We start from the raw sequence: 15,692 nt of genomic DNA on the forward strand, positions 1-15,692 counted from the left end.
CTTATGTGTTAAAACATATTGTGCTTTTATTATTGTGTTTTAAAGGAGCACAATAATAGAGAAAACGACTGCAACAATAGGACAAGAAAATTTGAGGTCTCTACTATTACAGAAAAGCCTTGACATAGAAGAAAAATGAAGATGTGGGCTCCTACTACAAGCTCTACAAACATATACGTGCAAAAAACGTTATGAGACACCTCATCTAACCAGGCTAACAAATCAAGACCATAATGGCCCTGGTACTCAAAATCACTGCAGCAAATTAAAAGTCTCTTCGCAAAGGATAATACAGTACTAATTAATAAAACATCCTAACAATACAAAAGGAATCATTTTTGAGAAATGGGAATTCCTATAAATACAGGATGTTTTAGATAGTGCTTCTGTGGTACGCTATTAGTTCTGTACTTTAAAAAATCTTTGAAATCACATATACTTGAAATATGTTTTCATATTAATGCTAATCTGGTTACATGAAATGATTTCTTCTAGCTTCTTAAATTTGGTATAATGAGAATTCGTTTTACATTAAAGTATTCAAAGCTAGTTTAATAAACTATCAAGTTTTTGTGATTTCCTAAAAATGTAGCTGTCAGAGGTTTTGGAAAATGATATAAGACAATTTTATAAATATATTATTAGTTACTTACATTCTACTAAATACTGATGAACATGCTATTCATGATGTTTATCCCTGACAATTTCTCTGCATAATGAGTGTCTGAAATATAGCATATATGCATACTATATTTGTACTGCATACATATATGAATTTGTTGAATATATAACTAAAATAACTATTTCATAGGACACATACATTACATGTGGGTGTGTGAATGTATTCAAATTTAGGAAAAACTGTCAAAAGGTTTTTCAAATGCTTCTACTGGCTTATACACACTTGGATTATCAATCTTGTAAAATTTAACCATTTAAGTGGATGTGTAGTGATATCTGAATGTTATCTTAATTTAAATTATCCTGTGGTTAAGAAGGTTGAGCAACTTTTAAAATGTGTTTTGGTCATTTGGATATCCTTTTGTTCAAGTCGCTTGCCCATTTTCTCTTGAGTCATCTGACATTTTCTTGTTGATCTATAGTACTTCTCTACACATTCAGGAATAGAGACCTTTGTTGACTTTATGTGTTGCAAATATCTCCTACACTGCAGCTTGCCTTTTCACCTTCTTAGTGATATTTTTTAGACATACTAGTTCAGTCTATCATTTTTCCTTTATTAAGAGTACTATTTAAATACTATTTTTAAAGTCTTTCTTTGCCAATAAAAGCAAAGATATTTACCCATTATCTTCTACAATATTTATTATTTTACATTTCATACTTAGATTTACAATTGATCTGAAACCAATTTTTGTGTATGATTTGAAGCAGGGCCCCAAATTCATTTCTTTCAATTGTATACCAATTGGCCCAGAATAATTTATTGCAAAAATGACTTGGGCTTCCCTGGTGGCACAGTGGTTGAGAATCTGCCTGCTAATGCAGGGGACATGGGTTCGAGCCCTGGTCTGGGAAGATCCCACATGCCGCAGAGCAACTAGGTCCATGAGCCACAACTACTGAGCCTGCACGTCTGGAGCCTGTGCTCCGCAACAAGAGAGGCCACGATAGTGAGAGGCCCACGTACCGCGATGAAGAGTGGCCCCCGCTTGCCACAACTAGAGAAAGCCCTCACACAGAAACGAAGACCCAACACAGACAAAAATAAATAAATAAACAAATGTGGGGTTTAAAAAAAAAAAGAAGAAAAAACGACTCTGTAGTGCCAACTTTGTTACACTAAGTGCCAATAAATGTGTAGGTCTGTCTGGGGAATTCCTATTTGCCACAATGGTCTATGTCCCTATTTTTACAGCAACACTTAATTACTGTAGCTTTGAATTCATGAAATCTAGTAGAGAAGTCTTCCAGCTTTGTTCTTCTAAAAGTTTTGGTTTAGCTATGATTGGACTTTTGCGTTTTCATATAAATTTTTAAATAAGCATGTCAATTTCTAAAAGAAAAATACTTTCTGCCATTTTGTTATGGGATTACATTAAATCTAAAGATCAATTTGGGCAGAATAGATATCTCTACAATATTATTTCAATTAATTATCATTATGTATCTTCCATTTATTTAGGTCTTCAATTTCTCACATGGCTTTTGAGTTTTCTATGGAAAGATCCTGTGTATATGTCATTACATTTACATCTCAGGTTGTTGATGCTCTGATGATAAATTGTATTGCTTTTAAATTGTATTTAAAATTGTATTGCTTTTAAATCATCATTTTCTCATTGTTCCTGGTATACAGAATTATATTGGATTGGTTTTCTTTATATTGACCTTATATCTAGCAACATATTACCCATATACCTTTTATATTTTATTATTCCCTTTAACTTTAATTGTATTATTGCACTGGCTGGAAATGCCAATACAATGTTGAATAGAAACACTGATAGTAGTCACTCTTATTCATTCCTAAACTTAAAGGAAAATTTTTCAACATTACACTATAATGTTTGCAATAAAGTTTTTCTATTGGTCTGTACCTTTTACCACACAAATAGTTTGCTTCCATTCCTATTGTATTTGAGTTTTTATCATGAATATTTGTTAAATTTTATCTAAACTTTCCTTTGCAACATTTGAGATTATATGCCTTCACTTCTTTATTCTTTTAATGTGTTAATTACTCTGATTTTATGAATTTTTAATTAACATTATATTCTTAGAGTGAACCCAAATGATGTATTATACTTTTCATAAATTGCTGGATTCACCTGATATTTTGTATCTATTTTCATGAAAAATATAACACTATAATTTCTTACCAGTAATATCTTTTTCATAGTTTTGTATCAAAGTTTTACTAGCCCCATAAATTGCAAAATAATTATTTCTGTTCTCTGAAATTTTGTGAAGGACTGGTATTATTTCTTAAATATGTACTTCTTAAATGTTTGGGCAAATTCACCAGTAAAGTGACCTGGGTCTGGAGAGTTTTTGGTTTTATTTTGTCTTGTTTTGTTTGTGTTTGTTTTTTAAGGGAAGAGCGTTTCAAGTATAGATACTATTTCTTTGCTATAATGTTTTTCCAATTTTCTATCTTTCCATATGCCAATTCTGGTTTCATTTTTCTAGATATTTGACATGGTTCATTTGATTTTTTTTAATTCATTGTCATACAGTTGCTTATCATATGCTTTTATTATCTTTTAATGTCTGTAGAATTTAATGTCTGTAATGTCCTTTTTCATTCTGGATTTGGGTTATTTGTGAGAGATTGGTTCCATTCCTCAGTATCTGTGAGAGATTGGTTCCAGGAGCCTCACAGATACCAAAATCCAGATGTTCAAGTCCCTTATATAAAATGGCATAGTATTTCCATATAACCTACATACATCCTCCTGTATACTTTAAGTCATTTCTAGGTTACTTATAATACCCAATACAATGTAAATGCTATGTAAACAGTTGTAAATACAATGTAAATGCTATGTAAACAGTTGCTGGCACATGACAAATTCAAGTTTTCTTTGCTTTTTGTAATTTTCTGGAATATTTTTTAATTTTTCAATCCATGGTTAGCTGAATCCACAGATGCAGAGGGCCAAGTGTAATCTTTGTTTCTAAGTCTGGGTGGGGATTTATCTATTACTCTTCACAAACAACCAACTTTGTTGATTTTTGGTGGCTATATGATCATCTCTATCATATGGTTGTTTTCTATTTCACTAATTTGTACTCTATCTCCTATTCTCTTTCTTTATGATCATCTCTATCATATGGTTGTTTTCTATTTCACTAATTTGTACTCTATCTCCTATTCTCTTTCTTTTCCCTATCTTTATTTACTTCTTAGATAGATTTTCAAGCTTTTTAAAATCTTTCCTAATAAATGCATTTAAAGTTATAAATGTCCCTCTTGGCAGCATCATAATCATCTTCATTTTGATTCAAAAGTTTTAAATACTTTTATACTTTTTGTATATTTTCTAAGCAGCATAGGGCTAGGTTTTATTTTTATACCCAGTCCAAAAATCTTTAGCTTTTGACTGGAATATTTGTCTCCTACATTCAGTGTAACTGGAATATTTACTTCCTCACATTTAGTGTAATTATGCCATTTTTGGAGTTAAATAGACCATCTTCTTTTATATTTGTCCCAACTTTACTTTGTTCCCTTTCTATTCCTTTCTTGTTTTCTTCCAAATACATTAAGTACTATTCTCACTTTTCCCTCTATTCACCTGTTGGATATACAGTGTTTTACTTTTATTTTTTGTTGTTACCTAAGGATTACAATATAAATCCTTAACTATTAATGTCTACTATAAATTAGTTTTTTATCAATTTCCATATGATACAAAGACCTTAGTAACGCTGAACACCATTTACCCTTCTTCCTGATTTATGTGCTGCTATTATCATCCCTTTAAATTTTGTATATATTTAAGCCTCTATTACTATTATAGTATTATATAATAATCACTTAGATATACCCTTTCCATTTCTCTATTCCTTCTAGTATCTAGGCTCATTTTTCTTCAAAATTTTGAAGATCTACTTAGCATTTTCTTTATTTAGTGTTTGCTGTATGGCAGGTCTGCTGCTGTCAAATTCATCTTGTTTTTCTGAAAAGTCCATGTTTTCCTTTCATTTTTTAAGGATTTTTCACTGGGTGAAGAATTTTGGACTGATGATATTTTCCTTCAGCCATTTGAAGACACCATGTCTTCTAAATTCTGTTTTTTCAGTTAAAAAACTAGTTGTCAGTCTTAGTGTTGCTTCTTTAAAGAGAATATGCCTTTCTCCCCTCTGGCTGCTTTTCTCATTCTATTTGGGTTTTCATCAGTTTTACAGTGATATTTCTAAGTGTTAAGTTTCTTTGTACTCACCCCCTTGGTACTCAAGGAATTTCTTCAATTTGTAGCTAGCTATCCTTTGTCACTTTTGAAAATTCTCAGTCATTTAAGACTTCAAACAGTGCTCCACATTACCTTCTCAATCCTCTTCTTCTGGACCTCAATTACATGCATGTTAGAACATTTCCACAAGTCCCTTATATTTCTTTCCCTGTTTTATTTTTCATTCTTTGTCTTTCTTTATTTCAACACGGATATTTCCTTCTGACCCATCTTCCATTTCGTTAATCCCCCCTCAGCTGTGTCTAACCTGCTGTAAACATATCCAAAGAATTCTTAATTCATTTAATCTACTTTCCATTTCTATAATTTCCATTTGATTCTTTAGTAAAAGTTTCCAGTTGTCTGTTAATATTTTCCTACCTTATATTTTAATTCCTTGATCATAAAGTCCTAATTATTTTAAAATTTCTGTCTGAAAATGCCATTATCCTATAGCTATATTTCAAATGGCTGGGGTTTTTTCATGGCTTCTCTTTTCCTAAGCTTTATTATTTTTTGTTTTGTAGCAGATATTGTATATGAAATAATTTGAGGCTCTGTATGATATTGTCTTCCTCAAGAGAGGATTTACTTTTGCTCTTGCTCTGCCACGAGTTAGACTATGGGCAGAGCACCAAAACCAATGAAAGACCATGATGATTCAAAGATAAGTTTATACTCACTCATAGGTTTAGAACTTCAAGAACCAGACTACATTGTGAAGTGTGTAACAAGACCCCTATTCCTTGGCACACCTAGAAATCCATTTTGGTCCTCCATATTGATTGACGAAAGCTCTGCTCAGTTTCTCAGGCAGTTTTCAGGATTTATAATTGTCTCAAGGACAAAAGCTGTGCAAAATGCCAATAATACCTTCCTTTTCATTCTATCTCTCCTTAATCTTGACCAACAAATAGGACTGTCTTTATAGTCCTATGATGCCTTAAAAAGATGTAATTTCTAATTTTTCTCAGTGGAAACAGTAGTCCAGAATAATCCATTTCCACATTGAAAAAGAATTTCTCTAAACACACATTTACTAATAGCTCAACAAGGTAGCCTATCTACTAAAATATAATACTGCATTTTATTAAACTAAAAAAATGAAAATTAGGAAAATTACCCAAAGGAAAAGTCTTCGGTTTTTTAATTTCATCTTCCTTTTTTCAAATAAAGTGTAAATTAGAATATATGTTTGAAAGTGACAGTGAAGAGGATAGAACAAATCACAATTTGGTGGAAAACTGTATTTCACTTAAACACATAAAGTAATTTCATATAAGTTTAAAAGAATGTTTAGTGTTTAAAAACAGAAAGGGGGTCACTTCCCAGGCCCTACAAAAGAAAATGAGTAAAACAAAAATTCTATTTTAAAACTTGTATATCTAGAAAAATCAATAAGCAATTCAAATAGAAAACAAGAGTGCAAATGAACACATAAAAATATGCTTATTCACTATAGCAATCAGGGTATTCACATTAAAATATCAGTACGATACCATTCACATCCACTGCACTGGCAAAAGGAAAATATCTCATAATTACCAAGTGTTGGTGAGACTACAAAGAAACAAGGACACTTATACCCTGCTGGTGGAAGTGTACATTATCACAGTGACTTGAGAAGCAATTAGGCAATGGGTAGTAAAGTTAAGTATGTGAATATCCTCACACACAGCAATTTCACGTTTAGGTATGTACCCCAGAGAAACTCTGGCATATGTGAAATGACCAGTGCAAGATGCACAATGTACTTCTGCCCAATCTACTCACCAAGTCTTAGTGTTAACTTCATACTTATAAAGGTCATCTACCAATCCATATTTGTTGCCTGGTAATGCTTTATAGCCTCCATGAACATAAATGCACTTTGTTATTTCATCATACACACTGGTATGGCCATATCCACCTTGAACAATAGCTCCTTTAGTTTCCGGAACAAGCCAAGTGTTTGATGCTGTAAGAGAAAGAAGATAAATCATGAACTCAAATAGTAGTTAGAAATAAAACTAATATACCACCAAACTACCAACAAGTTCATTCTAATACCACATTTTATGAGTAAAGTATACCTAATAATCATCTAATTTAAAAAATTATTAAATATGTGCTAGGTGGTTAAGAATCCACCTGCCAATGCAGGGGACACGGGTTCAATTCCTGGTCTGGGAAGATCCCACATGCCATGGAAAAACCAAGCCCATGTGCCATAACTACTGAGCCTGCACTCTAGAGCCTGCGAGACACAACTCTTGAGCCCACGTGCCACAACTACTGAAGCCCGCGTGCCTAGAGCCCATGCTCTGCAACGAGAAGCCACCGCAATGAGAAGCCCACGCACCACAACGAAGATCCAACGCAGCCAAAATAAACAAATAAATAAATAAATTTATTATATAAATAAATATGTGCTAGTTACTACGTTGGGTGCTAGGGATTGAAGGTAAGTAAGACTGGTTTTTTTGCAAATTTTAATTAAACTCTGAAATACTGAAAATACCTAATTTTTGTATGAGAGAGAAAATGAAAACTTTATTCTCACATACATTTCTGTATTTGTAAACAAACCTGAAAAAAAAAAGACTTAACAAATAGTTTATGAGAGCTTATTATGTCACAAGCTCTGAGTTTAGTTGCTGATATTACAAAGACTAAAATTAAGATATGACTCTTGCCCTTAACAATTTTTAGCACTCTGCTGGTCTTTTATCTCTTGGTTATGAGTCCCACTGTCCCTTCTAAGAGTCCTTTGTATTATTGATAAAAACCTAAAAATTAAATTTCCAAGACTCACTGACAGATGTGTTACTGTCAGGTTCCACCAATGAAAGTACTGGGGAGAGCTTAGAAGGCAAAAGGAAGAAAGATTCTGCTCTCTTCTCCAAAAGAAGGAACAGGCAGGTGACTATAGTAGGTAATGGCAGTGGTGGTTTTATAGCAACAGCAGCAGGGGTACCACCTGCACAGTGGCAACAGTAGCACCTACAGTAAGTAGCTCAATTACAAATGTGGTCCTAAGCTCCAGCCTGGGTATGTAGCAGCTCCAGATTTCTGGGTGATCCTCTCATTTTGGTGTCTCTAGTATTTTTGTAAATGACTCCCTATATTAAGTTCCCATTCTGCTTGATATATCTAGAAGGGACTCTTATTTCTATGGCAAATTCACTAAAACAAGCCCCAATCATGTGAAACACATGTTTTTAAAAATATGACGATGAACATACACATCTCCTTGGCCTTAAAAAATTTAGATTATAAAAAGCAACTATACAGAAATCTATTATTAGTCTTTAAATATCCACCCAGACCACACTTCCATTTTCCCCCTAACTTTTCACCTCAACTTTGGCATACTAGACAACTCACTGAAAATACTCAAAGCAAATAACAAAAAATAAAGATGATACTTTAAAATTCTTCACACTTACACAATTTTAAGGTAGTGTAGAATGTGATACTTCAACAGTCATAAAAGTAGTCATAAAAGAAGTATCAAAAAGGGTTGTTAAAGCCAATTTTACTTAGAGAAAACTACACATATTTGAAGAAATTTCAAAGTACTCTTATAACTAATGGGCATTACATTTTGGAGGTAATTTCCAAAGAATGAAGTTAATAACAACTTAGGAACAATTTCTTTAATATACTTCAAACACTTATTAAAGCCATATATATATATATATATATATATATATATAAAGCTATATATATATAGCCAAACTGAAGGTTTTCATGTTTTTATTCATTCTCTTTTTTAAAAAAAAGATAAACATACTTCTTACCAAAAAATACTGTAGCAATAAAGAGGTGTATAATGCAAAAGTGGATGTTACCTTCTGCTCTAGCCCACTATCTAGAGGTATTTTTCACAAATTGTTATGTTCAGAATATTTTCAAACTATAATTCTGAATATTTTATTACAATATACAAAACAAATGTATATGACTTGCATGTACATACATACCTGTAAATATTTGTACCAAAAAATCATGCTATTTTACAACTATTTTTTCACTTAACATCTGGGACATCTTTTCAGGCCCCGTTTTTCATTTTTTATCAGCTAAATTCCATTGTATTGATGATACATAACTTATTTAAGTAACTCTACATTGTGACTCATTTAGGTTTCAATTTGTTCTTAAAAACAATGATGCCATAAACTAAAAGTTGCTCTGGATCCACTCTAACAGACCTCAGAAGCAATCCCCCAAAATGCTTACACTGGAAGCTTAACCCCATGTTAATACAAAGTCCAACACTCTTTAAAGGAATACAGCAAAGTCCAGCAGCCAACAAGGTAAAAACACAATGCTCAAAATGCATTAAAAAAATTAACAGGCACAGAGGGCAAAGAAAATATGACCCATAACAAGAAGAAAAATCAATCAATAGAGACAGAAATAACAAAGACGATAGAATTAAAAGAAGAGAATGTTTTAAAAGCTATTGTAAATATACTCAACTATGTTCAATAATGTTACAGAAAACGTGAACATGATAAGGGAAAAATGGAAGATAAAAAAGGCTCAAACAGAACTCCTGGAAATGAAAGATACATTGTATAGAATTAACACAAGATTAGATACTCTGGGAGAAAAGAACAATGAATTTAAAATATGGAAATAGAAAAAACCCTGAAAAAAATGAACAAAATATCAGGGACCTGTATGACAATATCAAGTAGTCTAACCTACTACGATAGAAGTCCAAGAAGTGTGGTGGTAAGGTAGACAGAAATGATGTTTGAAAAAATAGTTTCTCAAATTTAATGAAATCTATAAATCCACAAAACCAAGAAGATCAATGATATACAAGCAGGAGGGAAAAAAAAGAAATAAAGAAACCCACAACAAGGAATAGCATGAAGTGATTAAGATGAACAAGCAGAACAAAAATAAGAATGCCCCTTGGGCTTCCCTGGTGGCGCAGTGGTTGAGAGTCCGCCTGCCGATGCAGGGGTCACGGGTTCGTGCCCTGGTCCGGGAGGATCCCACGTGCCGCGGAGCAACTAAGCCCGTGAGCCATGGCCGCTAGGCCTGCGCGTCCGGAGCCTGTGCTCCGCAACGGGAGAGGCCACAGCAGTGGGAGGCCCGCATACCACAAAAAAAAAAAGAATGCCCCTTGACTTCTCAACAGAAAGCATGCAAGTCAGAAGACAGTGAAGTTACACTTTTAAACTACTGAGAAGGGGGGGGGAAAAAACCCCATTAACCCAGAATTCTATACCAAAAAATAACTATCAAAGTAGAATTCTATATCCCACAAAATATTTTCCAAAAGTGAAAGTAAAACAAAACCTTTTTCAGATAAAGGAAAAAAAAAACCAGAGAGAATATATTATTGTAGACTTGCCCTATAAAAAAGTGACCAAAATAAGTTCAAGCTGAATGAAAATGATACTTGAAACCAGACAGAATCTGGATTTATATAGATGAATGAGGAGTATAGGAAATATCTGATACGTGGGCAAATATTAAAGGTGTCATTTCTCATTTCCCTCCCAGTAAATGATAATTAAGTGTCCAAAAATATTTGCAACAATTTGTTATGGTCTTCATAACATATGAGATATGATATTAAAAGATGGAAATGCAGGGATACTAGTCTGAGTTTCTGGCACTATATGTGAAGTGGTAGAACATTAATTAAAGGTAGAATCTGAAAAGATAAATAAGCATATTGTAAACTCTAGAGTAACCTCTGCAAAAATAAAATTTAGAAGTACTTAATAAATTAATAGTCCTACAGATTCAAGAAGCTGAGCAAACCACAAATAGGATAAATTCAAAGAAATTCATACCACAATGAAATCGCTGAAAACTAAAAGTGCAGAAAACATCTCAGAAGCAGCTACAGAAAAATAACAAATTATCTATAAGGGAACAACAGTTAATGACTATGATTTTATCCTAAGAAACCATGCAGGACAGAAGGAAGTGCTGAAAAATAACTATAACTATAAAAATAACTATAACTCAGGATTCTATATCTAGCAAAAATATCCTTTAGTGATGAACGTAAAATGAATAGATTCTCAGATGTAAAAAAAATTAAGCTGATCCATGGCCAGCAGACCTACTCTAAAGGAAATATGAAAATAAGTTCTTCAGGCAGAAAAGACAACAGAAGGAAACTGGGATGGAAAGAGGACAATTTATCATTAGAACCAACAATTCTAATTGTGTAAACACCCAATAACAGAACATCTAAATGAGTGAAACATACATGTAAAATAGATAACCAACAAGGACCTACTGTATAGCACAGGGAACTATACTCAATATTTTGTAAGAACCTATGAGGGAAAAGAATCTGAAATAAATAGATATATATGTATACATAACTGAATCTCTTTGCTCTACCCCTGAAACTAACACAACACTGTAAATCAACTATACTTCAATTAAAATTAATTAATTTTAATTATATATTAAAAAATTAAAAATAAGTAAATGAGTGAAGCAAAAACTAATAGAACTTAAAAATGAAACAGATATATCCACAATCATAACTGGAGGTTTCTACACTGGTTTTTCAAGAACTAAGAAAAATACTGAACAGAATATCAGTAAAGATATAGAAGACATGAATAACTCCATCAACCATAATATAATTGGCATTTATAGAACACCCCAACCAACTAGAGCAGAATGCAGATCTTTTCAAATTCACATGTAACATTCACCAAGGTAGACCGTATTCTGGGTCAGAAAATAAGACTCAAGAAAAATTTTAACTGTAAAAATCATAGTCTTTGACAATAATAGAATTAAACAAGAAATAATGGCAAGAAAGATATCGGAAAAATCTTCATATATTTGAATCAAACAAAATACTATTAAACAACCCAGGAGCCAAAGGAAAAAAACACAAAAAAAAATAGAAAACATTTTGAACTAAATGGAAACAAAAAATGCAACATTTCAAAATGTGTGGGATACAGCTAAAGCAGTACTTAAAACAGTCATTCTCAACAGTGAGTGGTTGGTTCCCTGAAGCATCAATTGGCATTACCTGGAAACTTTTTTTAAATGCAAATTCCCTGGCACCAATGCTGACATAATCAATAAGAAAATCAGGGATTAGGGCACAGCAATCTATTTTAACAACCTTCTAGGTGATTCCTATGCATCAAGTGTGAGAACTACTGGCTTAGAAGGAAATTTATAACGATACTTATATTTTTAAAAAGGAGAAAAAGGTCTCTATCTCAATTCAATGATCTATTCTTCCATCTTAAAAAATCAGTAAAACAAGAGCAAATAAAACTCAAAGAAGAAAAGAAATGTAACAAAGCATTAATCAATATGACATAAAACAGGAAACAAAAGCTGGTTATTTGAAAAGGTCAATAAAATTGATTAACCTATTAATCTCTAGTCAGACAGACAAGAAAAATAGGACACACATAACTCATATCAGATATAAGAGGAGATATCACTACAGATTTCACAACTATTAAGTATAAGGGAATATAATGAACAGCTTTATGCCAATAAGTTTAACATCTTAAATAATATGGACATATTACTTAAAAACACAAACTACCAAATCTCATTCAAAAAGAAATTGATCATTTGAATATTACTAACATTTATTAAAGAAAATAAGTGCCATAGTAAAAATCTTTCCTACAAAGAAAGTTTCTGGGCCAAATAGTTTCACGGGTGAACTCTACCAAACATTTAAGAAAGAAATAATACCAATTCTACACAAACTCTTACAGAACATAGAATAGAAACACTCCCCAAATTTTACCACTCCCCATTTTACCACTCCCCAAATCATTTTACCATTACAGCCTGGAAAAGCAGACAAAGACATTACAAGAAAAGTAAACTATAGTCCAGTATCTCTTATGAGCATAAACATAAAAATCCTTAACAAAATTTTTGCAAATCAATTCTAGCAGTATATGCAAAGGGTAATACATTATGGCCAAGTGGGATTTATCCAAGAATGCAATAGTGGCTTAACATCTGAAAGTCAATGTCATTCACCATATTAAGAAATCAAAGAAAATAAAAGAACAAACGATCTTCTCAATCGATGCAGATGTCGTAGAGCAGAAACTAACACACCATTGTAAAGCAATTACACTCCAATAAAGATGTTAAAAAAATTATATGCAGAAAATTATTTGACAAAATTTAATTATTCATGAAAAATACTCAGCAAACTAGGAATAAAAGCGAATTTCCTCCACCTGATAAAAGGCATTAAAAAACATACCGCTAATGTAATACTACAGTAATTAAAAGACTGGAGCTTTCCCTCCTAAAATATGAAAAACAGACAGGAATGTCTGCTCTCACTACCTCTACTCAATATTGTACCAGAGATCCTAGCAGTATAATAATAAAAGGTATATAGACTGAAAAGGAAGAAGAATGTTTATTAGCATGAGCGTAACACATGATCATCTATATAGAAAATAACAATCTACCAAAAAGCTACAAGGAATAGTAAGTGTGTTCAGCAAAGTTGTAGGGTTCCAAACGCTGAAATATACCATGCCCGTGAGTTAGAAGACTCAATATTGTTAAAGCCTCAATTTTCCCCTTTATAGATGTAATGCAACCCCAATTAAAATCCCTACATGCATGCTTTTTCTTAATAAACTGACAAGCTGATTCTAAATTTTACATGGCAATGTGAAAGACCTAGAAGAGTCCAAAACTTTTGAAAACAATAAAAACAAAAACAAATGATGGAGGACTGACACTGCCTGATTTACAAAGCTACAGTAATCAATAGAGTGTGGTATTAAACATAATATACATCAATGGACCAAAGGTCGACTCATACATAAATGGTCAGTTGACTCTTCAACACATGTACCAAGGTAATTCAATGGGGAAAGGAAACTCTTTCAACCAAAGAACAACTGTATATTTATTTCTTAAAAAAATCTCAGGCCTTAAGCACCCAGGCTGGTCACTTTCAAGTGAGAAGCTCCGTCCATTTACTGCTACACCTTATAAATATTATCATTCATTATTTTTTAAAATTATAATTAATGAGTGAATTTACTGCAGGGGCTCAATTTTTTAAATGTACAAAATCACTGCCTTTCTTCTATATTTATCATAGCTATTGAAAACTGTAATTTTCTTTTTTTTGCTTATTTGAATTTGCAGACTTTTATGTAATTGTTATTTATTACTTGAGTAATAAAAAAGAGGGATAATGAGAAAAATGAGAAAAAGTTACTGGTGTTAAGCAATTTGATTATGTTGTAAATAATGTCTTTTTCTACACGTTTCTTATTATCATTTGCTATTGTTATCATGACACAGGAAAGGCGAGGAAACACTGCTTTATACTAATTTTTAGCACTGCTCTTTTTATCCTGATTCCAACCTTTGTATATGTGACCAATAAATTAAGCTGCACATGTTAAAAAAAAAAAAAAAAACTCAGACTTTACTTCACACCATATATGAAATTTAACTCAAACAGGTGATAGATCTGAGATTGAGAGCCCAAACTAAATACCTAGAGAAAAACCTTTACGATCTTGAGCTTGACAAAGATCTCTTAGGTAGAAAAGGTTGATAAATTGTATTTCATCAAAATTTAAAATCTCAGCTTTTTAAAAGACACTGTAAAAATGAAAAGGTATGCCACAACTGGGGGAAAATATTTGCAAAACATATATCAGAGAAAGGACTAATATCCAGAATATATTAAAAAATTGTTATAGCTCCATAATAAGTCAAACAACCCAATTTTCACAATGGACAAAAAGTATGAACATACATTTTACCAAAGAAGATAAATAAATGGCAAATACTGAAATAAAAAGATATTCAGTATCATTAGTCATCAGGGAAATGCAAATAAAAACCATAAGATATCACTACAATTCCAGAATAGCAAAAATTAAAAAGAAAACAATACCAAGTGTTGGTGGGGATGTGAAGTAACTGGAACTCTCATACACTGCTGGTGGGTTGTAAATGGTAGTATCACATTGGTAAACAGTATGGAAGTTTCTTATAAAGTTAAACACATAACTGCAAATAACCCAGCAATCCCATTCTTCAGCACTTACATACACAAGAGAATGGGAAACATATGCCCAAACAAAGACTTGTATGCAAATATCCATAACAGCTTTTATTCAAAAGACCTAAAAATTGGACTCAAATTTCCACTAACTAGTAAACACATAAACAAATTATATCTTATCCATACAATGAAATACCATTCAAGATTAAAAAGAAGCAAACTACTGACATGAGCAAAAATTCAGATGAATCTCAAAATTATTATGCTAATACAATGAGACCACAAACCACATGATTTCATTTATATGAAACTTGAAATGAGGCAAAACTATATCGACAGAAAATGGATCAGTGGTTACCTGGAGCTAGAGGACCATGAGAGATTGACTGCACAGGGTCATGAGTAAACTTTCCTGAGTGATAGAAACGTTCTATATCTTAACTGAGGTAGCACTTACACAACTATATCGATTTGTTAAAGCTTATCGAGTTGCACTCTGATGTTTTTATACACACACACATAGGTGCCGGTGACAAGTAAATCTGCCTTTCTCAGCCTCCCTCACTTAGTATATGGCATCTCCATTCTTCTAGTTGCTCAACCAAACATCTTAGAGCTATCTTTGACTCCTTTTCCTCACATTTTACATGATCGCTCAGTGATTCCTGTTGTCACCACTTTCAAAACAAATCTCGAATCCAACAACTCCTCACCACCTTCCCTGCTAACACATTATTCCAAGACAATATCATTAT

The 15,692-nt window shown here is 32.5% G+C and overlaps 1 protein-coding gene across 2 annotated transcripts in view; it reads right to left on the reverse strand.

The window, feature by feature from the left end:
* The window catches only part of ATRNL1 (attractin like 1), a 705,727-nt gene that overhangs the window by 603,069 nt on the left and 86,966 nt on the right, over window positions 1-15,692 (reverse strand). For both annotated transcript variants that reach the window (XM_059054362.2, XM_067024581.1), the window contains exon 9: window positions 6,693-6,876. In XM_059054362.2, coding sequence (XP_058910345.1) covers window positions 6,693-6,876 — 184 coding nt within the window. The remainder of the gene's footprint in view (window positions 1-6,692; window positions 6,877-15,692) is intronic.

The sequence above is a fragment of the Kogia breviceps genome, chromosome 2 (assembly GCF_026419965.1).
Source record: "Kogia breviceps isolate mKogBre1 chromosome 2, mKogBre1 haplotype 1, whole genome shotgun sequence".
Lineage (NCBI taxonomy): Eukaryota > Metazoa > Chordata > Mammalia > Artiodactyla > Physeteridae > Kogia > Kogia breviceps.